This window comes from Miscanthus floridulus, chromosome 12 (genome assembly GCF_019320115.1).
Source record: "Miscanthus floridulus cultivar M001 chromosome 12, ASM1932011v1, whole genome shotgun sequence".
Classification (NCBI taxonomy): domain Eukaryota; kingdom Viridiplantae; phylum Streptophyta; class Magnoliopsida; order Poales; family Poaceae; genus Miscanthus; species Miscanthus floridulus.
The window spans coordinates 49,467,900-49,481,181 of record NC_089591.1 but is presented as its reverse complement, the minus strand read 5'-3'; the positions used below and the strand labels follow the sequence as shown (position 1 = coordinate 49,481,181).

The following is a 13,282-nucleotide window of genomic DNA, read 5'->3' as shown; positions in this document are numbered from 1 at the left end:
CGGCGCGACGCGTTCGGATTAAACCGTTCAGGTACCGCTGGCCGGGCGGCGGGCGCGGCGGCCAGGCGGGCTTGCTGCTCGGGCAAGCGGGACTAGGCACGGTATTTATTCGGCTCTGCCGCGCCAATGTTGGTGGTGCGGCAAGAGGTGGTGCGGCAAGAGGTGGTGCGGCAAGAGCTGCCACGTCAACGGTCACCGAAACCGGTCGTCACCACGTCAAACCTCTGCCGCGCCATCATGTATGGCGCGGCACAGGCATTTGGCCGCGCCAGGGTAATAGGTGCGGCCAAAAGTGTTAGTTTAAAAAAAAAACTTACAATGTTAGATTTAAAATTAGTTATTAAAAAGTGTTAAAATTAAAAATAATCGTGGCAGTAGGGGAGCGTTGGCTTCCGGTGCTTGCAATTGCAAAGGTTAAACATGGGGCGAGCCATCGGCAGCTGGTTTGCAGTTTGCTCGTTGTTTGGCCATGATTTGCCAGGGCAAGCTGCTCTGAACAGGCCAGACGAGTTGGGAACCACATCACAATCACCCTATCCTCGGCAACGTCACTCTTGCAGTCATCGTCCCGTCAGGCCTATCGTATCCCTCCCCCAACCCTACACCAAGTCAGCCGGGTAAACGGAGGATGAAAGCAAAAAACGAGGAAAAAAAAGAGAGAAAAGGTTACTCCATGCCAACAGTGACAAGCCACTGGCCGCCGCGCGGGGCAAGTTTTTCTACGCGCCTAGTCCAACTTGGCCACCAACCGAAAGCCCCAAGCCGCGGCGAGCGCGGGCAGCGGGCAGCCCCTCCCCCAGTCCACGCACCGCCACAGCCGTGCCGTCCCCGTCCACGCACACTCGCGTTAATCGAGTCCCGCACGCTTCCCCACGATCTTCCCAGCACTTTCCTCTCCGTCTCCCGCGCCTGGTCTCCGCCTCCACCAGTAGCGCCCGATGCAGATGCCGCCGTCGCTGCCGATCTGACGCCATCGATCGCCGGCCATGAGGCCTCACCGCCGGGCCCTCTTCATCGCGGAGCACAGCCCGGGCGCCGGGGACTGCGAGGAGCACTGGTCCAGCTGCCACACGCCACCGCCGGTTCCCAGCTCCCCTGATTTCGGCCCTGGCCCTTCCCCATCGCTGCCTCCCTCCTTTGGGGGGATTCCATCGTACCCTCCCGTTTTCCCGCCGGCGCCTGCTCCCGGGCATAACGGCAGGAGGGACCAGGGAGGAGGGATGCAGGGATACGGGCCCCCACCACCCGGCGTCGGCGGCGCAGGCGACCACGACCGACGGCAGTTCGTCAAGTACGTGCTCATCGCCGCCGGGGTGATCGCCTTCGTCTCGCTGATCCTGCTCGGCGTCTCGGTCGCCGTGCGGCGCCGGCAGGTCCGGCGGAGGCGTCAGGCGCTCCTCTCGCCGTCTATCAACGCCGGAGGCGCGGCGAACGTCGACGGCGGCGGCGGGCACGGCCACGAGTGGGGCGGAGGCGGGGTGGTGCACCACGTCTGGAACATCCGGACCGTGGGTCTCGACGAGGCGTCGATCAGCTCCATCGCCGTCAACCGGTACCGCGCCGGGGCGGGGCTCCTGGGCGCGGCGGACTGCTCCGTCTGCCTCGGCGAGTTCCAGGACGGCGAGCTCGTACGCCTGCTGCCCAAGTGCGCGCACGCGTTCCACGTCCCCTGCATCGACACCTGGCTCCGCGCGCACGTCAACTGCCCGATCTGCCGCTCCGACGTGCTCGACCCCGCCGTCACAGCCGCCTCCGCCTCCGGAGGAGGAGGCAGCGAGAGCGTCGAGTCCAGCTCCAGCCCGCCAGCTGATCCAGACGCGAATGCCAACGCCGCAGCAGATCAAGATGGCGCGGCGAGCGACGCAGCCCCGGATCACGAAGGAGAGGAGAGCGACGGCCGAGACACTTCACCCGCACAAGAGGACCAGCAAGAGCAATCCAGCTCCGCACAGCCGCCGCCGCCGCCGCCGGAACTCTTGTGCCCGCTGCCGCGTAACGTGCGGCGCGCGGCGTCCATGGACGCTGTGGCAGTGTCGACTGCGGCGGACGTCGCGGAGCTAGACCGGCTGCCGGAGGAAGCTCCTGAAGAGGAGCAGATCGGTGGGAGGCGGAAGCGCTGGCCTGGCCCGTCCCGCGCGAAGGCATCGGGTTCGGACCATCGGAGCAACCTCAGCACCGACAGGCTGGCTCCCAGTGGTGTCCCGAGGTCATTCTTCTCACGCCATTGCCGCGCTCGGAGCTCGGTGCTGCCTTTATAACTTGTAAGTGATGGCGGTCTGATACTCGAGCTGAATTTTGCTCGCTGCTAATAATGAGATGTTGCTGCTGTTGTTGGATCGACGACCGCGATCTGTACGCCCTTCCTTATACTTGTGATCTCAAAGAGGTTAGAAGTTGGAACTCGGATCCAGTAATTGGACGTTTGCAAGTCGAGAAATGTATACTGTACAGCCATGTTCTTCTCTGCAGATTGGATTCAGGAATACTCGTATGATGGTAACCTGATTCTGTCTCGTTCTCCTTTGAGCGAAATTAAATATGGAGATTAACACAAAATCACGTACAGTACTATAATTATAATTAAGTGAGACATGGGCTGCCTGAGTTGTTAGCTGGCATTGGCATTGCAGTCTGTCGGTCCTGTCTTTGCTTTTAGGTTTGTTTTGTCAGAGGAGCATCCGCACGCGGTCATCATTGGTCCGTCTTAAATGGTTTGGAGAAAATTGCATCTCCCCGTCCGCTTTAGGTTAGGCGGGTCTGATGGTGGCCATCGCGGTCCAGATGGTGCCGGACGCCAAGTTGTGCTTCCATAGCTCCATTCCGTCATTTGCCATGAAAAACGTACTTGAAAGTACTTGCATTTCTTCTCCTATAATCTAATGTACCTGCAACTGTCGCCTTCAGAAATACGTGGGTCTATTCCACCATTACTATTTGTTTTTTGCAATTGGCACTGGCAGCAACGTCTAAACGGCAGAGCAGAATAAGGCTGCGTTTAGTTCGCGAAATGAAAATTTTTGGATGTCACATCGAACGTTTCGGGGATGTTGAAAGGGGTTTTTGATACTAATAAAAAAACTAATTACATAGCTCGCCTAGAAACTGCGAGACGAATTTATTAAGCCTAATTAATCCGTCATTAGCGCATGTTAGTTACTGTAGCACTTATGGCTAATCATGGACTAATTAGTCTTAAAACATTCGTCTCGTGATTTCCAACCAAATTGTGCAATTAATTTTTTTCGTCTGTATTTAATACTCCATGTATGTGCCGCAAGATTCGATGCGATAGTTTAAGGTGAAAATTTTTGAGAACTAAACGAAGCCTAAGAGCAGGTATAATAATCGCCTTTTAGCCGGCGAGGAGGATCCACGTCATCGAAAAACCAGCCACGTAAAGAGAGAGAATTTGGAGCGGACGGTAAACTCCTCGCCGACTGCAGCGCAACGTACGAGGAGAAAACGTCTTTTTCTAGCTGGCTGCGAGCGAGAAGCTGGCGTTTCTTTCCCATTTCACGTACTCTTGTACTGTGATCATTAAATGCTACGGCCCATCAAACAGCTAAGCCATAATATGAGTTGGCTATATAACTGACTGTATATGACATCGCATGCTCTTGCAGCCGGCAGCAGGCTAAATTGTTAGACTTCTCTAAGATGAACAATGCGGCAGCCGGCAGGTTCCAGAAGTCCAGAGCCAGATCCTGACAGTAGCTGGCTCACATCGGACATTCTGGCTTATCGGATGGGAAACGGCTTCATCAATTACTTTATTATTCATCCGATTCCAAGATTAGTCACCTACCGTATAACTGACTGTATATGACATCGCATGCTCTTGCAGCCGGCAGCAGGCTAAATTGTTAGACTTCTCTAAGATGAACAATGCGGCAGCCGGCAGGTTCCAGAAGTCCAGAGCCAGATCCTGACAGTAGCTGGCTCACATCGGACATTCTGGCTTATCGGATGGGAAACGGCTTCATCAATTACTTTATTATTCATCCGATTCCAAGATTAGTCACCTACCGCCTGCATTAAGAACCCGCAGGCCAAGGCGTTTTCTCTGTGGCCGACTGTCCGTGGCCTGTGGGCTGTGGCGGATGAGCTTGGAGCCCGTCGATCGACTGCCGGTGCCGGATCTCATCCCTATTCAACGTCAATTCGGCTGCTCAGTGCCTCGCCCAGACACTTCGCAGTGATGCTTCCGCGCTGCGTCCTACCCTGCAACGTGCGCACCCATGATTCGGATTCGATCGTGCCAGCTCGGATGAAGTCAACACAAAAATTTCAGCTCGTTTCCGGTTTCCTCAGAAGTCAGAACAGACACAAAAAAACAGGCAGAATCCGGCAGCGGACACCGCGTCGGAGCAGTGAATCAGCGCCGGCGTCTAGCTCCCTCTCAGCTGTCAGCCGCTGCCTTCGCCAACACCATGCCCGCTCGCGCGGTCCTGCACTCCTGCCTTCCTGGCGCCCGACTCGCGGCCCCATGAGTATATCAGGGGAAGCTTGCGGCACCGCGAGATTTCGCGGCTCCATTTTGTCACGGCGGCACCGCGAGCTTTCGCGCCTCCATTTTGTCATGGTCTTTAGGAAGATATAATAAGTACTGTACGCTCCTTATCAAAAAAAAAAAAAAAAACTGTGCGCTGAACTCAGCCGCGTACCTCAGATATCTGACTATTTATTCCCTGGCAATCATGCGTTCGAAAATATGGATTTAGAGTCTGCACAGAACGCTCTTTTCAAATGAAAACTAAAGTTCGTGAGACGAATCTATTATATTATAGGGGTGTCCAGACGGCCACGGCCCACGGCATGTTCTTTGTCGGGATTACAGCCAAGGCAGAGTTTCAGCTATCAGTGGTCAGGCCTTGGCCCGGAGCGTCGCTGTGTTCCTACCTGCTCGTGCATGTGAACTCTGGAACATAACAAAGTCTCGTCGCGCCAGACGCTAATCGTGGTGGTCACCAACGCACCACTCACCAGTCACCACCAAGAGTCCGGGACGTCGCGGGGGCTCCAGCCTCCAGGCCCCGATCGGCTCTGTGGTCCAGGTAAGGCCTTTGTCCGGTTAGCTAGGAATTAAACGTTATATAAATTAGTCAATCTTTTCTGCTAGGAATTGTTTCGGGGCATGGTTTCTGGATAACCGAACGATGCCTAGGATACAAGTGGTATCTAATTGTGTTTTTTTAGTCAGTTGATTAATTACGATCAAATGTTATTCCAGTTTATTTTTTCCCTCACTCAAATTCCATGAAATATCATGTTAGTTTATTTGATTAAGTTTTCAGGTAGACTCGATGATCCAATATAGTTAGAACTTGTATCCTTAGCATGGAGGGTATACTATCGGCCTCGTCCACTTCCCATCCTCCCAGGGTTTCAATATATAGGCCCTGTTTGGATCCAGGGGTTAGAGCTAGTTTGAGCTAGTTTGAGTTCAACTAGCCCAAAAGTATCCAAACAGGAAGGCTAGAGTGGGTTATTTGCAACTAGCCCACCCAAAAAAACTATCCCCCAAAAGAGGTGATTATTTGGGCTAGTTCCGATGGGGCCCACTGAAAACTATTATTTTTTTTATTACTCCACCGGTCCACCCGCACCGGATCCTCGGCACTCCCATCCCCCACCGCGAGTAGCTTCCCCCATTCGCGACTCGCGCCGCCGCCGGTCCCAGCCGCGCCGCCGCCGCTTCAATCCGCCAAAGGAGCAGTGCCGGCGGCCCCCCGGAGGCGGATCTCTGTCGCCCGCGCCGCCTCCCTCCCTCCCGTCGCGCCCTTCCCCTCCGTCGGCGAGCGATGGACGGAGACGGATTCGACTTGTGGAGCTCGCAGCCGTCGGCGAGCGGCCCTGCCCGCGCCGGTCTCGACCTCAACTCGCAAGCGCCGGCGGCGGAGGGGTTCCCGGGGATTCGGCTGTACGAAGACTTCCTCCAGGCCGACGACGTCGAGGTCCTTCCTGGACGCGGCAGGGGCTCCGGCCTCCCTCCCTATCGCCCACCGCGTGCCGGAGCAGGAGACGCGTGGGCGACTCCGGCGCCCCAGCATGCCCGACAACTACTCTTTGGCGGCTCCTCGGCGGCAGCCGGTCGCGGAGGAGGAAACGGTGGCGGCTACACCGGCAGGTCGTCGTCGGGGGCAGGCGCTGGTGTTCGGCAGCGTGCGAACTCGGCCGCTGCAGCAGCCGGCTGGCGTCCCCAGCGCACCAACACGGCTTCTCGTGGCAGCGGTGGCCAGGGCGTACCGCTTCCCCGAGCACCGAGGGCACCGAGGGCACCGAGGAGTGGCGTCCGTGGGCAAGCATCCAGCTCCGGCGGTACCTTCGACATTGACGATGAAGCAATGGAGGATAACGTGGAGGAGTTGGCGAGCTCCGGCGGTCCCCCGGTGAGCCATTCCAGTCGAGCCCAATGGAATGATGCAAATAATGCTTGCTTGTTAGAATTGTGCATAGAGCAACGTAGAGCAGGAACGTATAATGGTTCACAAATGAGTGGTGAAGGGTATCAAGCCGTTGTCGATGGCTTACTTGCCAGAAGAAGGTTGGTGTACACCCGTGGACAAGTGAAGAACCAAATAGGCGTACTCAAACACACCCACGCTTTCTGGCGCTACTTGCAAACGCACACAAGGTTGGGGAGGAGACCAGATGGATCCATTGATGCAGATCATGATTTATGGCTAACTCATACAGAGGTACAATATTACTTAGCATATTTTTGTGCTCTCATATGCTTGGTTACTCTATGCTTGCTTCAAATTTGATCTTACATGTTTGGTTCTGCAAAATGTGCACTTTCATCTTAGATGCCTGTAAATGCTTGGTTCTGGTTCTTACATGTTTGTGTTATCAACGAATAAAATGGATTACATCTTGGTACTGATGCACTAAGGACAATAGCTGGTGATTTTTCAGATGTCACAGGTCATTCGATTAGTTCCAGTCATTTGACAGTGTGCGTATTGAAACAAAAGTTCTTATTTCCAGGTAGCCATGTCCTGTTCTTCATGGCTGCTGCTATCTATTTGCTGGTCACAAAGCCAGTTTTATACTTTTATACATCTATATATAATTATTAAAAGAATCAAAATTTGAACCAACACTGTCAATGAATAATTTGCAGTGCCAGCCACTGCCTGAACCAACACTGTTATTATTTCTGCATGTTTATTTCTTGATCGATTCAGCATATGAACTTTGGCCGCAGGCCAGGTTTCTTGAGGCTTGTCGGGAACGAAACGTCAATTGCTTCTGAGTTGAGCTGTCCGTTCTGACTTTGTTTGGGTGATCGACAGATTCGGATCAGACCAGACACCCTAGAGGCCAATCTTTAGTCATCTTTCGTCTATGAGGGAGAACGACCTTCTCATGTAGTAGTAGAAAAGATCAATTCAAATGGCTCAGCGATCGGATTAGTGTTTAGATATACTCTTTAGAACTGGTCATTATTGCCACCAACTGTGGTTGGGTTGTCAGTTTTCATCATATGTGGAGTCAATGTAAATAGCTGATAACTATTTTGCTGTGCTCTCATAACTAGTTTCTCATAACTAGCTGATATTTTTCATCTTTATTGTAAACAGCTGATATTCTCCTGTCATAACTAGTTTCTAATCAACTTTTGTGCTCTCATATCTTAACAGAAAAAACCATACTTAAAGAAGCTTCTGACGAGTCCTCCAGCAAACGAGGACTTGCTTGATGAACTGTTCAGAGGGTACACTGTGGATGGCACCACAGCCTTTGTGCCTGGTGATGATTATGGTGACAATGAGGGGCAAGATGCAAGGACAGAAGATGATGAAGAAGAAGAGTTTGCACAAACACCTACAAGTAGAAGCAGCCAGAGGAGTCAGAGGGGCAAGAGGGCATTGAACAGCACTACAAGCACTTTGACCAGTCCAGTGAAGAGGAGCAAGAGCCCAATGGTGAAGATTGTGAAGGACATAGCCAGTACCTTCAAAGAATCTGTCGCAGCCAACACTAAGCAAATCCAGAAATGTGCAAATGACAAGGCTGCATTTTCTGTCAAGAGGTGTCAGGAGCTGGCATTTGAGTGTGGCGTTGAGAAAACCGTTGACTCTGTCTATGCTATGTCCAAGATGTTCGAAACAGAGTACCAAAGGGAGTTCTTCTGTGGCCAGTTAACTCCTGAGCTTAGGTTGGGTTACTTCAAGAAATGGTGCAGGGACAAGAATTTGGAGTAGTTAGGATCTTTTCGGTCCATGTGTGTTGAACCTATCATATATGTGTGAACTATTATATGTGCATGTGAACTATTATCTGTGTGGTGTAATGATACTTTATGCTATGTGTTGAACCTATTTAAATTAATCTATGAGCTGTGATGTCAAGTGTTGAAGTATTAATTTATTGAATTAATTTGCTTACCCTGGTTCAAGTTTTATGCTATGTGCTGATAGTTTGTTACATGCGTTGAAGCAGGAAGTTGATCATGGCCCCATGATTGAGGAAGAAGAAGATGATGGAGGTAGCTCAAGTGAGGATGAAATTATATCCATGTGCCGCAACAATTTGGTGCAGCAACAAAATTTGATTCTGCAGTTGGTACCTATCTTGGGTATGTACTCTGATAACTACTTCCTGAAACTACCTAAGAGGGTAACTGGAGATTCTGGTTTGGATTGGGTGCATGAGACACTAGCCCGAGAAACCCAATGTTACAACATGTTTAGGGTTGAGAGACCTTTATTTTACAGGTTGCATAATACTTTGGTCCAGAGGTATGGGTTGAAGTCCACTAAAAAAATGACATCTGTAGAGGCTCTTGCTATGTTTTTATGGATTGTTGGTGCACCACAGTCAGTTAGACAGGCTGATAATCGTTTTAGGAGGTCTCTGGAGACAGTAAGCAGGACATTTAACATAGTTTTGAGGTGCCTCCTTAGGTTAGCACATAACAACATTAAACCCAAGGACCCAACATTTCCAGAAGTGCACCCAAACTTAGAAAATCCAGCATTCTGGCCACACTTCAACGAGTGCATAGGAGCTATAGATGGGACACATGTGAAGGTTGTGGTGGACAAGAGTAAGAGAGTTCCATACTTGAACAGGCACAATGAGACCAGTCAGAATGTGCTTGCTGTTTGTGATTTCGACATGAGATTTACCTTTGTCTTGTCGACATGAGCGAACTTTTGGAGTGTTGAAGATGAAGTTTAGGATTTTGTTGAACATGCCAAGATTTCCAGAGGAGAAGCAAACTAGAATTATTGTTGCTTGTATGGCTCTTCATAATTTTATTCGAGAGAGCAGAATTGCGGATAGAGAATTTGATGCTTGTGATGCGGATGAAAATTATAACCCAATGCCTAGTTCTTCGGCATCAGCATGGCCAGAAGATGAACCTCTTGTTGAAGATGTGAACATGAATGCCTTTCGTGATGAATTAGCTCATGCTTTGTTTCATGGAGTGTAATTTTTTTGTTTAGCTTGATTGAGGACTTGTAAGTTTGAGTGACACATCTCATATGTATGGAGAAATTAAAATTTATTCTGATTTCGATGCTTGATTTGTACAAATAATGTATTTGTATCATCCGTGTGCGGGAGGAGGCCACACAAGAGCCTGCCACACCAAATCCGGCTGAAAGATGGTTTAAATGAGTCAAATAATTAGAAAAGTACATTTATTGTTAATCTAACTCTTGCATCCAAACATCTCTTGGGCTAGAGTTAGTTCAGGGCTAGTCTAGAGTTAGAAACTAGCTCTAACCTCTAGCCGAGCTAGAGTATCCAAACAGGGCCATAGCTGTGAGAGAGCACAAAAGTTTCACAAAAAAATATGGCAATATGGGCTACGGACAATGACTATACTGCACAACCTGTGTGCCGCGTTTCAATGCATCGTTCGTAATTTTAGAACAGTTGATAGGATTTTACATTGTAAATGACATTTTTTTAACGAATCGGGTAGGGCGACTATACTAAAAAAGAAGCCTAGATTAGGTAGCGCAACAAAACTACAGTGATCCTAAAACAGGGGCGAAGCTAGGCCCCCTTATTGGGCTAGCTGACATTGACTGTTACTAAACAAGTCGTCATAGATATATCACTTAATGAATATGTCGGATACCATAAAAAGGGGTATCCTAAGCAAGAACAAAAAAATTGCTTAGACCTTGTAAATATCGAAGCCAAGAGACAACGACGAGGCCTCGGCCGATTCTCCGATTCGCCCGAGGCCCGCGCCGCAAGGCCTCGAACGAGGTACCAACTCTCCGCCTCGCTCAAGTTCCCGCCCGTAAGGCCTCGGACGAGTTACCGATTCTCCGCCTCGCTCGAGGCCGGCTCGGCAGCTACCCTGTCACCGCCGCCTCGACCGGGACGTCACGTCCAACTAACGCAACCAACCACTCCCGCGACATCAGCCGAACGACGGCTCGACACAGCAGAGTAACCGACGAGGTGGGAGTCGCATCAACGCCATGTCGTCCAGGACAGGACGGGGCAGGGGTTACCGACCGCTGTGCTCGACACTGTGCCCACGACTGACGCCCGTGCTGCACTGTGCCTCGAAATCAGTGTACAGGACCAACTGCTCCCTCCGAGCCTCGGCCATCCGCTTGGGGGTCTCGGCAGCCTTGGGATTCGCGCCCGCCGAGCCCCCCACGATGGTTCGGCCTCTGCACCGACTGAGCCTCGGCTCTCTACGCTATCGACATACAGCGACCGGCACGTCGTCCGCCATGCCCTGCGTCAAGCTATCACTGGAGCTCCCACGTCGCATAGGATCAGGTGTGACCGGCGCGTCGCTCCAATGCATCAAGGACAAGACCGCTCCATCGACCATGCCGCAACAGTGACAAGCACAGGGCTCAGACATACCGCCTCCGCTCACAAAACACCACGTAGCGAACGCATGTATCACCCCTGTCCCCCCTTCAACTATAAAGGGGAGTGACCGGGGCCGTTTCTGGGGACGAGCTCACGGGTTCACGAACTCATGCATAGACGCACGCACAAACAGACGGAGATTCAAACACACACACACACGCGCAAGCAACGTGCAACACTCTGTAATACGCACGCTTCCTCGCTGCCTGAGATCAATGTCTCAAGTAGCCCACGCCGCTCCACGCAGAGACCTGGGACTAGCTCCCTCTCTCGCCCAGCTTGTAACCCCCTACTACAAGCACTTCGGTGCAAGGAATGCAAGATCGATCTCTCAGACTGGACGTAGGGCACCTATTGCCTGAACCAGTATAAACCTTGTGTCTCTTTGCATCACCATCCGGGATTAGGGGTGCATAGTACATTTTCACTAGTTGGTTGAGGGCCCGCCGGTCTAAAACACCGACAGTTGGCGCGCTAGGTAGGGGCCTGCTGCGTGTCAGCTTCGTCATCCCAACGAGTTCCGGATGGCAGACCCCGTACGACCACTGCGTCTCGGCACAGTGATCTAGTTCGGGAGCCTAAAATTTATGTCTCTAGGACGTGAGTACGATATGGTACTCCTCACACCCAGAGCCCCACCGACCAACGACGATACCACGCACCGGCAGCCCAGGCACAGGCGGCGCCCGGGCCACCGCTCTCGTCATGCTCGCCAGGCACGACGCGGGCAGGACCACCCGAACATCGCCGAGCTCAGGGCGACGCACTGCGCTCCGCCGGTATCCCATGCCCGGCTATTGGTACAGAGTCCCTGGTTGGGGACCTGTCTAGCTTAAGCCTTGGCAAGGGAAAGACGTCGGTGGCATGCAGCGATGCCCCATCATCAAGCCCTGCCCCACCACCTCCTAAGGGGTCGACTCCGGCGGAGCAAAGCCCGACGATGGCACCATCCCCGTACCCTTTCGGGTTGACTAATGCCGCCGCCTACGCTTCCGCTCACACGGAGCCATCAGGACGCCACCAATGCTTCACCCTCGACCTCGATGCCACTACCTCGACCCACACCCACGCCGACTCCTCGGAGGAGGACGAGGCGTGGGCCAAAGCGGACTTCTTCGGGCTTCACGACCCTAAAGCCATGTGCCGCTTCCTAGCCGCGAGCGACTACTGCTTCAGCTACTCCGACTCCGACGACGAAGGCACTTACGATCCCACTCGAGAGTGCTTCCACATCAGGCTCGGGATGCCGAGAACGAGCGATGAGGACGAAGGGGCAGGCAACCGCTCCCCGCTCCGCCAAGGGGCAGGCGACGCCACACCTCCACGCATCGAGCCTCCGGCAGCGCGGAACGAGAACCCTGCCTGTGAGGAACTTCGACGCCTCGACTTGGAGCAGCTCCGTGAGCTTCAGGCTAAGGTCGAACAAGACCGATTCCTTCTGCGGCAGCTCCGAGACACTCTCGAGTAAGAGCAGCGGGGTCACGGTGATGTCGGAGCAACACGGCGGAGGGCTCGCGACGTCAACCACTGCATCAACAGCGACGTAGGGGGTGAGCAACCCCCTATCTTCAATCACGCTAGCCAGAACATCGCGGCAGCGGTGATGCTACTTCGGACTATGCCCAAGCCCTCTACCACGAAGGGGCAACTGGTCCGCGGTGAGCTCCGAGACCTCCTCAAGACTGTCGTGGTACAGCAGGCTGAGAGTTCCGCCTCTCGACGGCGCGGAGCCGTCTCAGAACTTCTCACGGCACCGCCTCGGCATGATAGGAAGGCCTCAGTTCGTCCCAAGCCTGCTCGGGCACCGACGGCCAACAGGGCCCCCTCGGTGCGTGATCGCCTCGGCGATCGACGTGAGGCGTAAGGCGACCACGATGTGGTCAGCAGGCGACAGTGCCACGACAATGAGGGGCCCGCTCGAGGCTACCACCCGCATCGAGGCGGTCGCTATGACAGTGGGGAGGACCGCAGTCCTTCTCCTAAGCCACCTGGCCCTCGAGTCTTTAGCAAGACCATCCGTGGCTCCCACTTCCCAGCCCGATTTCGGCAACCGGCCAACCTCTCAAAGTACAGCGGCGAGACCAACCCCGAACTGTGGCTCATCGATTATTGTCTGGCTTGTCAGCTAGGCGGCACGGATAATGATCTGCTCATCATCCGCAACCTCCCCTTGTTCCTGTCAGACCTGACGCGAGCTTGGCTCAAACACCTCCCTCCCTCGCAGATCCACGACTGGCGCGACTTGGTAAAGGTCTTCGTCGGGAACTTCCAGGGCACATACGTGCGCCCCGAAAACTCCTGGGACCTCAAGAGTTGTCGCCAAATGCCGGACGAGTCTCTTCGAGACTTCATCCGACGCTTCTCCAAGCAATGCACCGAGTTGCCCCACGTCGGCGACTCGAAAATTGTCTAGGCGTTC

General features: G+C 53.2%; 3 protein-coding genes across 3 annotated transcripts; all 3 read left to right on the top strand.

The window, feature by feature from the left end:
* Nucleotides 1–559: 559 nt before the first annotated feature.
* Nucleotides 560–2,500, top strand: LOC136496486 (E3 ubiquitin-protein ligase Os04g0590900-like). The gene has a single exon (XM_066492186.1). The coding sequence runs from the start codon at nt 987–989 to the stop codon at nt 2,256–2,258; it is 1,272 nt and encodes a 423-aa protein (XP_066348283.1). The 5' UTR covers nt 560–986; the 3' UTR covers nt 2,259–2,500.
* Nucleotides 2,501–5,801: 3,301 nt separating this feature from the next.
* On the top strand, nt 5,802–8,210 carry LOC136495839 (uncharacterized). The gene is made up of 2 exons (XM_066491653.1): nt 5,802–6,698; nt 7,647–8,210. The coding sequence occupies exons 1-2, from the start codon at nt 5,802–5,804 to the stop codon at nt 8,208–8,210; spliced, it is 1,461 nt and encodes a 486-aa protein (XP_066347750.1).
* A 256-nt stretch (nt 8,211–8,466) lies between these two features.
* LOC136495838 (uncharacterized) lies at nt 8,467–9,156 on the top strand. Its single transcript, XM_066491651.1, has one exon. The coding sequence runs from the start codon at nt 8,467–8,469 to the stop codon at nt 9,154–9,156; it is 690 nt and encodes a 229-aa protein (XP_066347748.1).
* Nucleotides 9,157–13,282: the final 4,126 nt, after the last annotated feature.